At 37.4% G+C, this 17,316-nt stretch overlaps 1 protein-coding gene across 3 annotated transcripts in view; it reads left to right on the top strand.

The window, feature by feature from the left end:
• LOC149262316 (nuclear pore complex Nup85-like protein) overlaps nt 1-17,316 on the top strand; it is a 414,372-nt gene that overhangs the window by 218,293 nt on the left and 178,763 nt on the right. For all 3 annotated transcript variants that reach the window (XR_016259007.1, XR_016259008.1, XM_089424013.1), the window contains exons 12-13: nt 11,293-11,397; nt 11,546-11,602. Coding sequence is in view for 1 of the 3 variants with exons in the window: in XM_089424013.1 (XP_089280139.1) it covers nt 11,293-11,397; nt 11,546-11,602 (162 nt within the window). In the remaining 2 variants the exon portion in view is untranslated. The remainder of the gene's footprint in view (nt 1-11,292; nt 11,398-11,545; nt 11,603-17,316) is intronic.

Raw genomic sequence — 17,316 nt, 5'->3', positions numbered from 1 at the left:
GTCCTATCTGACTGTTCTGCTCTCTGACTAATTTATAAACGTTTCTGACATGCTGCGACTGACATGGTAGCTGCGACTGTTCGACCTGCCGGATTCTGGTGAGCTGGTGCGTCTGTCGGGAGTTGTGGACACTTCTCTGGCGCAGCGGAAGCGTGGTGCAGCTGTTGTGGCGCAGCGGAAGGGCTCTCACTGTATCAAAATCTGGTATCACATTTCGAATTAATTCTTTTCCTTTTGCCGTTGCTGAGGTCTGAATAATACCGTAATTGTGGGATGCGTTACTCCATGATTAAATTGAAGGTCGTGACTGTGTGTTGAACGTTTTGGAGGATTGAACGCTGTTAAACGCTGCATATTGATATGAACTGTGGGTTTTGGCTCCGTGAACACTAATTTTGAGACACGGTGAACACTACCTGTAGCGGAATTCTGATAGTATATGAATAGAATTTGTATGGTGCTAAAATTTAAAACAGTGTATGCGTTGATTAATCTGCTGCCCACATACGTGTCCACGTTGAACAGGATGTACCAGTCTCATCTCTTACACCGTCCAAAATGTTAAGCATAGTCTGGTAAGTAGGCAACACTTCCTCTGTAGTCATCTGGTAATTCAAGTCTACCGCTGTGCAAGCGGTACCTATCTCTTTCAGTCGCTGGACAACTCTGTTGTGTTTGGCGTGGCTCCAACTTTGGGCTGGATTAGTGCCAAAATACATCGTTCCGGCCGGGTAAGTTGGTACTACCAACATCTCCTTTGGAAGATCTGCTATTCTCACGTGACCGAGTTGCTGTACGCTGAAGGCATATGGTATTGGGATCTCAAGATCTCCAGTAACATTTACCTTTGCTATGAATCTGTCGCTCTGAATGCCAGCTCTTTTTTTAGCCTTTCTGCCCAGTCCGCAAGCGACTTAAAGATCTCAACCTTCTCAGGTGGCATGGAATGAGTCACCTGCTCATGAACTTCACGAGGTTGGAAATGGATTTTTGTCTTTCCACTTTCCTGCGTTTAAAACAGTATATGCGCTGATTGAAGATTGAACGCTGTGCTTTCCCATTTGACAACAAAATTTTATCTTGAGATAATATCATTATCACTGGCATATACTCTGAAGTTTTTGTGGTATACACTTGAAGATTTTTAACTCTGTTTAACACATGAAATTGAGCCCCTTATTTTTGATATGCTGACTGCATGGTATTGGCGTCCATATTGGTATATAAGGAAGAGATTTGAAATCTTTTGAGAATGCCTTTTTGAGTACAATTTCACTGTATATCAGCAGAAGTTTTTTTTTTTTTTTCTATCAGCAAAAGTTTTTTTTACAGAATGCATTCAATCATCTCTATGGTAGGAATAGTTCTCACTGGCAAGGAGAACTATCCTGAATGGTCCCGGATGATAAAACACACCCTCATCTTCAATGAGTTGTGGAAAGGAGTGTGTGTCGGAGAAGGAGACAATGACCCAGTGCAGCCTACATCAGACAAAGAACTTGTCATTTGGGAAAACAAGAATAGCAAAGCCTATGCATTAATCGCATCATCTGTAAATGAAGAGGTGAGTTGCCATATTTCATCATATTCAACTGCCTTTGAAGCTTTACAAAAGCTGAAAGAACTCTATGACTCACATTTTGCACTTGAAGTTGTTCAGCTCATGATTAAACTCTTCACTCTTGAACTGAAAAATAATGATCCTCTTTCTCTTGCATCTGAAGTAAAGTCTATAATGCATGATATCAAATCCACTAAGGTTGAGCTGGATATTCCTCTTATTGCTTTTCTCAAGGCACTCTATCCTACCTACTCCAATTATCTTGAGTCTTTACAAGCAAATGGAAATCTTAAAGATATAACCTTTGACTCTCTTGTGAAAAAGTTTGCTGAAACAGAGAAAGCCTTTGGAAAGAAGATAGCCCCTGAATCTTCTGAAGAGACTGTGTGCCTTGCTCATAAAGAAAAGCATTCTGCTCAAGATTCTACAACAGGAAGTGGTGGACGAAGAGGAAGAGGAAGATACTTCAGAGGCAGGGGGGGTAGACATTCTCAAGGAGAAAAGGCAGATCTGCATTGCATTCGCTACAAACGAAATGGATCATATGATGCTTCTACATGCAAGCCACCATGGGACAAAATTGAGCAGAAAAGAAACCAACAGAAAGGTAAAACTGATGATACAGATAAAGGTAAAGCCCCTGAATCCGCTCACTATATTGAGGTACAATGTAACATTGGAGTAAATGAAGATTTGTTTAATGCTTTACTTGCTTCTTAGAAAAACGATTGGTTGCTTGATTCAGGAGCAACCGGTCACATGACTCATAGAAAAGGTTTTTTTGAAGATTTCACTGACAATGTTGATGGAGTAGTATACTTTGCAGATCAGTCAAAAATCAAGCCATCAGGGCTTGGCACAATCAGGCTTAAACTGCCTGGTCTTCCAGACTTTCTTCTGGATCATGTTCTATATCTCCCACAGCTCAAGAGAAACTTGCTGTCCTTGGTCCACATCCGCCAGCAAGGTCACTCCATTCATATGTTTGATGGCAAGCTTGAGGTAAGAAAAGCTTCTGACCACTCACTTGTCATGAGGGGAATAGAAGAAGAAAGGCTTCTCAAATTGCAAGGAACCTCTGCTCATGCACAACATTTCTCATATATTTCTCATCATGAAGAAGGTACACTTCCATCAAGTTTATTATGGCATGCTAGATTTGGACATTTAAACTATGACAGTCTCCGCTTATTGAAGAAAAATGGTGTTGCTGGTTTGCCTACAATTCCTAGGAAGCATAAGCAATGTGATGCTTGCATTCTAGGAAAGCATAACAAACAGTCTTTTCATGATTCACATTCAAGAGCACATAGGAAGCTTAAACTCATTCATTCAGATTTATGTGGTCCAATGCCTGTTCCTTCTGCAAATGGAAATAAATATATCATGACATTTATTGATGATTACACCAGAATGTGTTGAGTTTATTTATTGAAGAACAAATCTGATGCTTTTCAAACATTCAAGAATTTTCATAAATGGATTGAAAATGATGCACAATCTCATATTGGGTCTATTCGCACTGATAATGGAAAAGAATATACATCAAATGAATTTGAAAACTATCTTCGCCAACATGGGATCAAACATCAAACAACTGTGCCTTATAATCCCCAACAGAATGGTGTAGTTGAAAGAATGAATAGAACAATCTTGAATATGGTACGATCCATGCTTTTCTTCAAAACTGTAAAGATAATGTTTTGGGCTGATGCTGTTCTATGTGCTGCATATATAAAGAATAGATGTCCATCTAATGCTATAAGAAACAAGACTCCTTATGAATTGTGGTATGGACATGTTCCTTCGGTAAAACATCTCAGGATCTTTGGTTCCACCTGTTATGCTTTGATACCAAAGGTACAAAGAAACAAACTTGGTGCTAGAAGTCGTAAGTGTATCTCCCTGGGGTATTCAAACACCTCCAAAGCATACCGCCTCTATGATGAAGTAAATAAAAAGTTTGTTGTATCTAGAGATGTAATTTTTCTTGAATCATCCAAGTCTGACAATGTTGTTGAGCGGCAACTTGATCGCTTGGATAGATTCACAAAAACGAAATTATTTCAAGAATTTGATAATCAGATTCCACATCTTGAAGGGGGGATTCCTATACTAGATCAACATGTGGAATCTTCTTCTGAAGAACACTCTCCCCCGAATGAAACTCCAACAACGGATGATGCTTTAAGTGATGTAATTGATAGAATTGGGAGACTCAATCTTGATTCAGTCCCAACTCAATCAACAGAGCAGCCCGGACCATCTCAGAAAGGTCCCCCAAAGTGGCTGACAAAGACACTTGAAAGTGTTCATCTTGATGAAATTGGAAAAACAGGAACCAGAAATTCAAACCGACAAAATGGAGGTGATGTAGATGACTCTAATTCACCTGTTGATATGGGTGTTACTTATGATTGTGAATTGAACTTGTCTACAGATTTTGAACCAACTTCCTTCAAAGAAGGTGCTTCTCATGATGAATGGAAAGAAACGATGCAAAAGGAGTATGATGCCCTCATAAAGAATGGCACTTGGAAGCTGGTTGATCCTCCATTTGGAACCAAACCAATTGGCTGCAAGTGGGTCTACAAGAACAAGTACAACGCTGATGGCTCACTTGACAAGCACAAAGCTAGGCTTGTGGCAAAAGGTTTTGCACAGAAGGAAGGGGTCGATTATGAGGTAACTTTTGCCCCCACAGCAAAATGGGCCACCATCCGGACACTCTTTGCACTAGCAGCTCAGAATGGTTGGAAAGTCCATCAAATGGATGTAAAAACTGCATTCTTGAATGGAGATCTAAAAGAGAATGTTTTTGTGTCCCAGCCTAAAGGATTTGCTGTGAAAGGACATGAACATAAAGTATGCAAACTTGTGAAGTCCTTGTATGGCCTCAAACAAGCACCGCGAGCCTGGTATGAAAAACTAACTGAGCATCTTCTGAAACTCAACTTCAATCATTTTGATCTTGATGATGCAACTTTATTTGTCAAGAAATTGGCAAAACAGTTGTGTATCTTGTGGTATATGTAGATGATCTTTTAATGACAGGGAACAATGAAAGCTACATTGCATCCTCAAAGAAGGAATTGGGGAAAAGTTTTGAAATGACTGATTTGGGCTAGCCAGAGAGAAAGACGCAGGAGTAGCCAGTGCTCACACAAGGCCAGACAGAGGCAGCTAAGTGCTGCGCAGAGCACAAAAGAGGCCAGCGTAATTGATGTAGAGGCTCAAACAGCTAATGCAGGGCCTCTTGGGGCTGACGCAAGCCAAGATAGGCTAACACAGGGCCAACGCTGGGCTAGGAGAGGCTGACGCAATCTAGATTGGGCAGACGCTGGATTTCTGGGGCAGATTGGTGCTGAGTAGCTGCCGAAAGGATTATCTGGGGTTTCAGCCAGTAGATTTGTCAGAAACTGAGAGGTATTACTGCCAAGGAAATTCTCTTTTGGGTAGGCCAGTTTCGGCACCCAGATTGTACTCTGATATTGCTTAATAAGAAAACCCTCAAATAGTTGCACTAGATTTCCCGCATTGGGTTTTTTCGGGGACATTAGTACAAAAATAATGGTGTCATATGGTGTGTTTGTTCTTGTTTCTTTTAATTGTTGATCTGTAATATGTTGAATATGCACTAGTGTTTATGTTCAGTATTTATATTGTAAATAACTTGTTAAGGAAAATAACAAGTAGGTAGGAATAAATCAGATAAAATGCATGGAGGGTTTCTAACTAAGTAAACATAGAAACTTCAACAACTGCTTCCTCAGTGAGATGTATTGGGCCAAGATTGAAGTTCCTATATGAAGATCAAAGTCTTTCAGTGAAGATGAAAGTCTCCAAAGCAAGGTCGAAGTTGTTGGGTTAAATACAGTGCCGCTGCTGCTGCTGCTATTGCCGGGTCAAGAAGTATCATCTTTAAGAGAAGAGTAAGGTTGACTTGGTGTGGAGGAAAGTTTATGTCAAGTTCTAGAGTCTTGGAATATCTCTAGAAAACTATTGAAGGAAGAATTACTGGCTGGGTTTTCCCCTAGAGAGGGGTTTTGTCTTGGCTATGAGCCTATATCTGGTGTCCATTGTTTTATGTACTTTTGCTTTGGTAATTGCTTGATGAACTAAAAGAAAGAAGAGATAATGAAACTAATAAGTAGTCAAGAACATCACAAGTAATTATCAAGTATAAGAAAATCTTTCTGCCTTTATGATTTTCTAACATGAGATACCCTCATAAGGTATGGGGCTACCCCTTCTTCCTTTGATACCTTCATCTTGTATAGTTCACTTCTTAATGAGACAATTCTCCTGCAGTACTTATAGTGAACAATTCTACCAATTTTTCATAGATCTCTTTTGTTGTCTTCAACTTTGCTACATAGGGAATGAGGGAATCCTTGATTGACTCAATAAGGATTCTTTGAGCTCTTACTTCTCCTTTCATAGACTTTGATAGTGCTTGAGAGTGCTCTTGAGAATGTTTGGTGATTGAGCTCGTGACATATTCACGAACTTCATTTATGTGAGGATCAAATCTATTCTCTTCTTCCATGCAAGGTAATTGGATGTCCCAACAAGTTTGTTGTTCTCCTTGCAGAAAGAAGTCAGTGTAGATTGAGACATAAAAATATAGAATACTTGCTTGTCAAGTGAAGATGCTCCTTTGATGATGATATCTTCAACTAGATGCCTTCTTGATGATGTTGACTTCCACTATTCTTTGTTGTTGACAATTGAAGATGCCTCCTTGATGATGATTGCTTTGTTGATGATCTTCTTTCATCGAAAGACAATGCTTCTTCTTCAAGAGGGGGAGAAATGATCTTCTTCAAGGATGTTTGAGATGTGATCCTTTCTTCACTATGAGGGAGATTACTTTGATTCCTTTGATAATGATGAAGTGCTTCTTCTTGCTTTATTTTGATAGAATGAGAATGCTTGCAAGAATACTTCAAGTGTGTAGATTCTTTTGAGTGGAGGTAGGGTCCTTCAGGTTTTCTTCTTCTTCCAAGTGATTTTCCTTCTAAATGATATGATCATTGGGATGTGATGAATGGTCCTTTTTGATGTTCTTTGTTATGATCGACCCTTATGTATCCTTTTTCAATTGGATGATCTTCAGGCTGCCTCTTTTTGTTGTCACCTTAGCTCTGATCCCATGTTGAAAAATCTAGGGAAGCTAGATTAGGGTGATTTCTCTTACTTGGATAACTGCTTGTGATGTTCTTTTACTTAACTTGATGTACTTGTAGTTAGTCTCTTCTTTACTTGATTATTATAGTATTCTTATCATCAAACAACTACCAAACTATTAAGATCAATGAGATAAAAGGACACAAAATATAGGCTGCTAGCCAGGGCCAAAACCTCTCCTCTTGAGAGGAAAACCCACGAGAATTCTTCTATTCTTATAGAATCTTTAAATGATGAATTCCAAGACCTATGGCCCAAGACAAAGACCCCTCCAAGACCAAGTCAAACTTCTCCTTGATGAACTTGTTTCTTACAGAGTCAACCCAAATCAAACTTGCTTCACAACTGCTGCAACTTCTCTTTCGACCTCAATTTCGGGTCTGCAATTTATGATTGCAATTTTCGACCTAACTGCAGAAACCCTAGCTCGCACATGTGGTTGGAATATGGTAGAATATGTCTCCTTTCTCTTTCGCTTGGGGATCTTCTTTCTCCTTAGCAACTCGGCCTTAAATTTTGATCTTTATGAACCCAAACATTGGCTTGTTGGCTGGTCTGCAATTCGGTCTTGCTGCAATAAGATGATGCCCTAACTCTTTCGCACATGTGGAAGATTGTAGCCCATAAACAATCCTTTTCAAGTTTGGTTTGTCTTCGTTTTATTCTCCTCTTCTTCGCTGGTTATTCTTGTCCTTCTTGTGCTTCAACCTATGACCCAAGACAAAGACCCCTCCAAGACCAAGTCAAACTTCTCCTTGATGAACTTGTTTCTTACAAAGTCAACCCAAATCAAACTTGCTTCACAACTGCTGCAACTTCTCTTTTGACCTCAATTTTGGGTTTGCAATTTATGACTGCAATTTTCGGCCTAACTGCAGAAACCCTAGCTCGCTCATGTGGTTGGAATATGGTAGAATATGTGTCCTTCCTCTTTTGCTTGGGGATCTTCTTTCTCCTTAGCAACTCGGCCTTCAATTTTGATCTTAATGAACCCAAACTTTGGCTTCTTGGCTGGTCTGCAATTCGGTCTTGCTGCAATAAGATGATGCCATAACTCTTTCACACATCTAGAAGATTGTAGCCCATAAACAATCCTCTTCAAAGTTGGTTTGTCTTCATTTTATTCTCCTCTTCTTCGCTGGTTATTCTTGTCCTTCTTGTGCTTCAACGAGCTTTCTGGATGCTCCTTTGATGAGGTTGAGTTCTTCCTTATATATAAGCTTCCTTGAGATGTTCGAACAACCCAAATGAGGCCTACTTGTCACTGCTAGGCCAACTCATCTTCTAGCTGGCCGACTTGGTCTTGGAGGGACTTTATGACACAATTTTGACTTATGTAAATTTTTCTTACATGATACAAGATACCCAATAGGGTCTTTTACATATGACAATAACTCTTTGACTCCTAGACTTTATTACAAAGTCCTAGAAGCACACAATGGGTGCTTGACCTATAAGTAAATTAACCTAGAGTATGAAACCCATGTTAGAAATAATAATAATAAATTTGCTTTTTCTCTTTTACATCAATTACAAAAATCAAGAGTACATAATACATCATGAAGACTGGACCTAGTTACATATTTCAACAAATTCCACTTTAATTGTCTTAACTTTTTTATTCATGTGAAATTTTGTTTTATTACACATTGTGTAAAGTCAGTTTATTACCTAATTGTAACAATTAATAAACATAATGATATGGCCTTGAGACTATCCCCACTCTTGTGACCTAGTAACCTTATTCTCCACTTCAATCAATCTTTTATTGAAATTGGCCATTGACATTGTCGACATTGAACGAGTTTGTGGGGGTGTATATTTATCTGCTAGCTTAATTTTTTTTTAATTAATTAATTAAAAAATTTAATTAATTAAATTAACGTTATATATAACTTATAACTTACCATTAAATTAAAGTTATGTATTATATATAACTTATATATAATTATATTATATATTATATATAAATTAACGTTATATATATATTATATACATCCACTACGGAAAGTGACGTCTGATCCGTTTCACCATTCAAAAAAAAAAATCCTTCGAGTGGATAGGAATGGTTCTGTTTGAGCAGATATCACGCAGATAGTTACCACGATTTACCACGATGGTAGTCGTATGTCTTCCGGGCGGATGCACAGCAGTCGGACAGCGGATGGGCGGTGGACAGTGGGAGCAGGACGCGAGTGGTGACTTAAGATTGATGACACCTGCTATTCGAGTTATAACTGCAGGTTATCCGGATTGCCTCGGCCGGCTATCCAGATTACCAGTGCCGGATATGCGACTTCTCACGGCGCAATATGCGGATTACTCTCCTTGGTATGCGACTTAACGGCCTGCAACATGCGAATTATCATCAAGGAACATGGTACAGTCTGTTGATATACGCGAGTTATCGCCGGATACGCGAATTTTCAAAGGATATGCGAGATATTACAGCTTCAAATGCGATCCAATAAGCGAATTATCATGAACTAACTTTGGAGTATAACTTGATACGCGCGAGTTATGGCCAGATAGCGCAGAGGACAGCGCGTGGTGGGGATGGTCAGCGAAAGTATGGACAGTGGTGGGGAGCAGAATATGTGGGCGTGAAATGTGAATGCGATGAGATGGAAGTCGATGCGGCAGCGGGTAAGGCAACTGATGGCAGCAGATCAATAGAGCCTGAGGAGCGAACATGCTCTGATACCAGATGAAGTATAAACTTCTACGATACACAGATATATATATATATATATATATATATATATATATATATTTTTTTTTTTCACATGTGGTTCACGGATACCCATGGTCAATGGGCAGCCGCTACGTCCACGGTAAGAACTGGGTAGCTCATACCCCGAAGGGGAGCACACCCCTCGGCCTATGCTGACCTGACCCCAAGAGCTTTCGGGAATTGACCCTGTGACCTCCCGATTGGCGAGGCACTGATTTGACCGATTGAGCTAACTCTTGGGGCTTATATATATATATATATATATATATATATATATCTGTGTATCGTAGAAGTTTATACTTCATCTGGTATCAGAGCATGTTCGCTCATATATATATATATATTTATTTATTTATTAATAATTGATTGCACTGAATGATGATTGTTTATAGTGAGGGTCCCTGGCTTATATACTGGCATAGGCACCCTTTGGGGAAAGGGCATGATCTTATGATCGTGCCCTTTCGTCTAATTAACCTAAAATTAAATAATAAACCTAAAATTAAATAATTTTTACATAACACTACTTCTATTATCTTTCTTGGGAAATTTGTCATATTAAGAGTAAAATCATGACTCAGATCTTTATATGATGTTATTGGATTTGTTCACCTAAGACTGCAAGTTTCAAAATATTTTTTTTTTGAAGTTTTCTTATCAATTATTATTCATCCTTGTCGGTATAATTTTACATTTGCACTTGGATAACCTAATTTCCCAAAATTCTGTACAGATACTCTTGAAATCTGGTGACTGTGGAGGTGGAGAAAAAAAAATTGGCAAATGATTTTGTATTTTTGTGTAGATGTGTCGTGCTTATTGGGTAGAAGCAATGGTTCTAGTTTATTTCTAGTATTGTTATCTCTGGAATGCTTCGTATGGTTCCAAAACAATGTATAGAGTGCCATAATAATTGTGGAGGGTGCATTCACTGATATTTCATACTACAGCTTAAATTCCTCATTGGAGAGCTCTCCTTTTAATTGCCAAAAATCATTGATTAGCATCTGTCTTTGTTGTAAAGATGTATTCTTCTGGGTTGAGATTTGTATGCTATCTTGATTTCTTTCCCAAATAGTTGACTGTTGACCTATCTAGGTAGGGATCCGAAAACCTTGCTTTGGGGTGGAATAGGGAAATGAAGGAAGACTGATCCATAAATGCTATGCGAAGGATGCAAAATGAAAATTTACAATGTCTGGGGAATCTTAACTATTTTAGTGCCTTATTAGGTTATGGAAAAATAACTGTTGTTCAAATATGTAGCACCACCTTGAACTGTTTCAATTCCAGGATTTTGCGTTCGCATTGAGAGGTTTTGACTGTGGTCCTATATTATACAATCTTGTGCTGTACTCCTACTATCTGGCGAACTTGAACACGTAGAGCCACTTCATACTATTTGCCTAATCATGATAATGGAGCCTGATGGCTAAGAAAAGCATGTTATCATATCAAAGTAATTCAAAATGGTAGCAATTTGTCTGAAAACTCCAGGAATATAGATGAATATTGCAGTTGATTTCAGTCCCAACCTTCTAATTCGCCTCCATTTATGCTGTATAAACCTAATGTTGTGCATAGCTGTGTTTTGCTTGATTATGATCATTTATATATTTTTGGTACCATTATTTTCTTCTTCGTGCCTTGCTCATTACTTCGAGGCTCAACTGTTTTTGAGTTAGAAGCACTTGTGAACACTGAATTCTCATGTAAACGTTCAAGAATCGTTAACTACTAGGTTTTTAGTATATTGCCTTCCGTTTGGTCTGCTCACTTATCTTGTACAAATTTTTTACTTACGCAGATAGCACCTATTTATCTGGCATCTTGCCCTAGACAAGGTTTGCGATTATTGGAGATTTTACTACTAAGGCAACCATTTACTGGAGACAATCGACTAGCTCTAAAGGTAGGAGAGATGAAGAACTGGAATGTTTGTTTGCAAAGTTATGCTTCTTTTTTATTTGTGCTAATTATGCAACTATAAAGTGCTTGGTGGGTTGTGCAGGTTTTACTATCCATTTAATTAATTTTATGAATGATCTGTAATTGAGCAGGGTCTAGAAATCTGTCGTCAGTATGAACTAAACGCTGTTGGAGTAAGCATCATGAAGGTGATTTTTTTAAATTTTGCTATCTTATATGCTATGTTCATATTATAATCAAACATTGTAGTTATTGGATCGCAAAGTCACCTGATTTTTGTTCATGTTCAAATTTGGTGACAATGGAACTCCAGAAGAAAATTGCCAATTTGAAAAAATGTTATAAAATTCACCATTAGGTTGAGAAAAATGGCTTTTTTTTTTTAATCAACTATAATGTGCAAGCTTAGGATAACATTATATATATAGAAATGCTGCTTATGATCACCACTCAACCTACTGCTAGACCACACTCCTGTGGGCCCATGTAAAACGATCAGATTCTATTGAAACTTCATTTGAATAGTCTGTATTAGGAATGAATTTCAATGTAACCAAAGTTATTTCCGAACATAATCACACTAATTCATTGGGTCATGATATCTGCTGAATTTCGATTTTTACCATTAAGTCAATAAACATGCCACATTATGACTAACTTGGGTCACAACAAATTTGCAGGAACTCTTTGTATATTTTTTTGATAGTCATGCTTGATTCATATTGATCATTATTGTTTATCTCTCATCATTTCTTTTGTTCATTCACATTCATTTAGTTGGTAAACATGTATTAAAAATGATTGTATTTGTGCTATGCTATGATATTATCTCCATGCTTTTGAAACATGCAGCAAAAATAATATGAAATAGAAATTATGACTAATATGTTGGAGGATATCTAAACAGAGAGCATATTTCATTGGAAATAACTATTGATGAATGTTAAATATAGTAGTTCTTGATATCACGTTGGTTCTTTGCTCACACAGGTTTTGAATGCCTGTCTTTAAATAAATTATTTTGGATTTTTGACTTTGTCGATATATTTCTTGTCGATCTGTCCATGCGAAGGTTAAAAGAGTTGAAATAGATTGAAATCCTTAGAAAATAATGTTATTACTTAGAGTATTGACTTTCCTTTGTGACAAATCTCTACATAAACATGGGAGATCAAATCTCTAAGGCCTTTGGCCATTGTGGTTAAGTTGCACAAAACTTGGAATGGGCATAGTGTTCTGAAATGGATTTGGTATGGAAATGTGAACCGTCAAAATTTTAGGAAAATACGGACCCATGGTATTTAAAACTAAAAAAACTATAAATAATGTAAAAAAATAGTAATTTTTCTTCATAAAATTTCAAATGAATGATTGATCAAAAAAATTAGAATGACATACCAAAACAACAATTTAATAGAAAGCATATGTATATATGAACTCCCACAGGTGATATCATTATGTAGGATCCTAAATAAACCCTATATATTAGGCTATTATGCAAATTAATGTAGATAGCTACCAACTGAAAACAGTGAAGCCAGCAAGAGTTTCCTTGCTGCCACTGCCCTTATAATTACTCCCAGTGCTCTTAAACTTTGGTTGTTATTATAGGATGGCTATGGTTGTTGAAAAGAGTGTGAGAAATAAAAGAGAGGACTTTTCTTTGGAGGAAATAAGGGGACTTAGGGCTTCTATTTTTTCTTTTAGAAGTTTGTTGAAAATTCATTGAGTAGCATTTTTTAAATGTCAACAGGGAATTTTTGTCATTTACCAAGAGTCATGTTCATTTTAGGGCCTGTTTAGGACCCACACAACTCGAATCATGCTTGCTTTCCTCGAAAATGAGCCCCAATAAGTTGGAGACATGCTAGAAATGTGGGAAAACATTTTGGTCTATGTATATGTTTTGGGAAACGAGCTGATTTGTCTCCCCATTTATTTGACCCGTTTGGTTTCTAGAATGTTTTTGTTCTCCAAATGTGTGTGGTGGTGCTGAATTTCTGACATCAAAGCTTAGGGGGCATTGGGAGGTGTTGAGATAAATTAAAGCAGGGAATCTAATAGAACCAAAAGAAACCCAAATTTTGTAGTCACTGAGCCACATGCATGGTGAAAGGGAGATAACACTATTGCACTAGAGAAAGAGAAACAAATATGCCCAAATGCAAGTGCACTACAGAAGAAATTCACAGCTATGTATAAAAAAAAGGAAATTCTGAGCACAAGAGTATGCCAATGATATAGGTGCTCATAGACAAATGGGAATTGGAGTTGTGTATTAATACAACACTAGGTGGGGTGTCCCATAGAGGGGTGATCCTTAACCGTACCATACTTAGTAATACAATACAAGAATAAAGAATATGGCCTTGGCCATAATTACAAGTACATAATGATACATATGAATGCTCCATGGCCACATTTGAAGATCACACCATTAATTGCAACATTGCCCCTTGTCCTAAATAGGTGTTACACTTCAAATTCTCTTCAATGCACCCCATACTTTTTCATCAGATGTGACACATCATATGAGCAAATTTTGGGCCTATCTTGATGATGTTAGAGCTGAAAGTACCATGACTGGTTTTTTCACTGTGATGCTTCGTACGATTGTATCATTATCAACCAAAAGTGTGATCATTTTGTACTCATATATTATATTGGACCATGTTTAGTTAATGTATGTAAAATTGTTTGTTTACCTAGGTGGTTTCTCTAGACACTTTGTGGTTGGTAATGGTCCATCCTCGTAGTCCTCATTTTAGGATAGTGCTTGCTCGTATGGCTTAGCTGACCACCCCTTGGAGGTCATTATGTTGATCCCAAGTATCTGTTTATGACCCTGGTAGGTACGCTAGGGTCTTGGGATGGATCTACTAGGACACATGACCTAGAAAATGTCTAGGTTTTTTCGCTTTATAAGTGTTGCTGATGTTGTAAGGGTTGTCATGCCTATGGGAGCACACTTATCTAATTTCTAATCATCAATCCTCATTATGTATTTGTAATTTAGTCACACTTTGGAAATAGAATGTTGGAGATGGCTATATAGTTGAACATGTAGAGAGTTCTTGAGGTAGTTTCACAAATCTTGAGGCAGTTCACAGATTTATATGCATTGGTCCCATCACCTAAGACACTTTTGGCCTTTTTCTTCATGCATGGGTCTTGTTGTCACGCAAAGTGTCTAAGCACCACGACAACGCTCAGACCGGGGACTGTCACCCTGATCCCCGATCTCTCCGTTTAAGTTGTCTCCCTAGGCTAAGGGGGGTAGACCCTATGGGATAAAGGAGAACCAACTGGGAGGCAGCTGGCTTGGGAGACACAACAAGGCAGAGAAGCGCTTGATTGAAGCTTAGCGACACTTAAAGATTAATTTGCTTTAGAATGCTTAAGATTAGTGCCTTATGGAGTTAATGATTAAATAATTGTTTATCAACTGCTGCAAAAAATATGAAATTTGTAATTCCAAGATTAACAATCATTTACCATCAAATAACCCAAGCAATGCAAGATATTCAATAAATGCACAATGCTTTAACAATGTTCCAACAATTAAACTTCAAAAAATCAAATGCTTTAAATGACCATAAAATTTAAATGCTGACCAGTTCACAAAATGATTCACCACTTTTCAATAGTTAATCTTTAAATAAACATTTAAGCGTATTTAACTATAGAGAAGTGGAACATAAATACCACAAAAGACACAAAAATGAATTTTCAATTTTTTAGTTAATCTTTTTCAAAATTTTTATATATTTTTAAATTTTTATAAAATTCTAATATTTAAATAAAACAAGACTAAAATCTAAATAAATAAAATTTAAATCTAAATGAAAATAAAAATCTAAGCTATAAAACAAAAATCTAAAGAAAAGCCTAAAGATAAACTTTTTATGCTTTTGGGATTTATATTTTTTAATTTTTTTTTTTTTGTTTTTTTATATTTTTAATACTATTTTTAAAGTCAAAATCAAAACAAAACAAAATCTAAAATCTAAATAAAAATTCAAAAAGAAAATGAATTTTTTTATGAAACCTAACTAAATAAAATAGGAAATGAACTAAAATATAGTTAAAATATAACTAAACCTACACTAAATAAAGACTAAAGATTATAAAACCTAACATATACATGAAATCAAACGAAAAAAATCCAACTCTAATCGTATAGCACCTATACAATAATAATAAAAAGAAAATCGAATGCCTTGTTTTGGTGTTGTGCGTGTGCAGGTCCAGACGGCGGAGGGTTCAAGGGCTGCGTGTGGCGCTTGGGCAAAGGAGATGAGGCAGAGCGCAGGATGGATAAAGGAGCAGAAGGAGTGCGTGGAGCAGAGGTTTGTTTTGCAGGTTGTGAGGGAGCGGATGAGGAGCTGTGGATATGTGGCTGCGTGAAAGAAGAGGGACGTAGTATGGCAGCATAAGGAAGAATATGGCAGCGTTTGGATGTGACTGCAGTTTGCAGGGATGGACGTGAGAGCAGTAGAGGAATAATGCAGGGGTGCAGGTTTCGCTGCAAAGGAATGTACGGCGTGGTGGGTTTCATTGTAGGTATGCGGAAAAGGACAACATGGGGATGATGACTGTGGGGAAGAGAATGAGACTCGGGTTGCCAGAGGGAGCCGCAGGAGAGTGAGGGTGGAGCGGAAATTAGCTGCGTGGAGCTGGACGAGGGACTGAGCTGTGGGCAGAATGAGAGGGACGTAGATAGCCGCAGATGATGAATGCGATGAAGCTGAGGACGCTAGAGGGATGGTTGGACAGAGCTGTGGATTTCTTCCGAAACCTTAATTTTTTAACTCCCTTTGCTTTTGATGAAAACCCTGCAATAAATTTCCAGATCTGAAAGTGACTGAAGTTGAAACCCTTGGACAGCAAAACAGTGCCCCTGTAAAAACTGGTTGTGAGGCCAGATCTTACCCCCCAGGGCCTAGATCTGGCTTCCAACGAGAATCTCTTCCTCAAATCAGCAACCTGCAAAAAGAAAACCCAGAGGCAAAATATGCAAGGAAATAACCCAAAATTTAACTAAATAATTACAGTATTCACAAACTAACGACTCTATGCAGTCAGATTTGTCAATAATCCACAAAAATATTTTCAGAATTTTAAATTTACTATGAGATGCTTCAGAAAACCCTTCATGCATTCACAAGAGAAATTCAAATGATAAGCCCAGGATCAAAACTAGCTAGGCTCTTCAGAAAGTGCTTCTCGGAGTTGGTTGGTTTAGCTAAGAACTTCCCCAAACGCCCGTTGATCTTCGAAATCTAGATTTTCCTGCACAGCTTACTTCAACCATTAACAAAGAGGGAGAAAATGATACTAAAATCCAAATTTAATGGAGATACCTGCCATCATGTTAAGAAATTTAACTACCATTCAAACCCTAGAGACTAAACAAGATACTTGTGTTTAAAATCACTTTTGATAAAGCTATTATCAATGGCTGAAATTAAAATCATGCACAGAAATGAAACATCTTACAACAATTCCAGAAGAGTAACACCAATAAGATTTCAAGTTTCAACCCCAAAGTCTTTCTTTATTGCACAAGAAAAAGATTACAAGAGAGCTTTCTTTAGCACAAGACTTACAGATCGAATGATCTCAAATGACCCCTAACACCCTATTTAAAGGAAAATTTCCCAACTGCTAGTTCAAGTGATGCATGTCAACGTGATCTCGACCGTCGATGGGGATCAAAATCTCTTTTAATCTCATCTGTGGAAATTTTAAATGTATTTTAATATATTAAAAATTAAAATTTTGCATTTATTTCCTCAAAACTTTGACCTATTATTATTTTACTATTTTTTTTTAATTTTTAATTTTTATTATTATTTTTTTTAATTATTATTATTATTATTTATTATTTATTATTTATTAT

This window comes from Pinus tabuliformis, chromosome 6 (assembly GCF_031772625.1).
Source record: "Pinus tabuliformis cultivar Carrire ecotype Pingquan chromosome 6, CPIR1, whole genome shotgun sequence".
Lineage (NCBI taxonomy): Eukaryota > Viridiplantae > Streptophyta > Pinopsida > Pinales > Pinaceae > Pinus > Pinus tabuliformis.
Note: the sequence above shows the minus strand (reverse complement) of the source record. Positions and strands in the feature narration are given on the sequence as shown.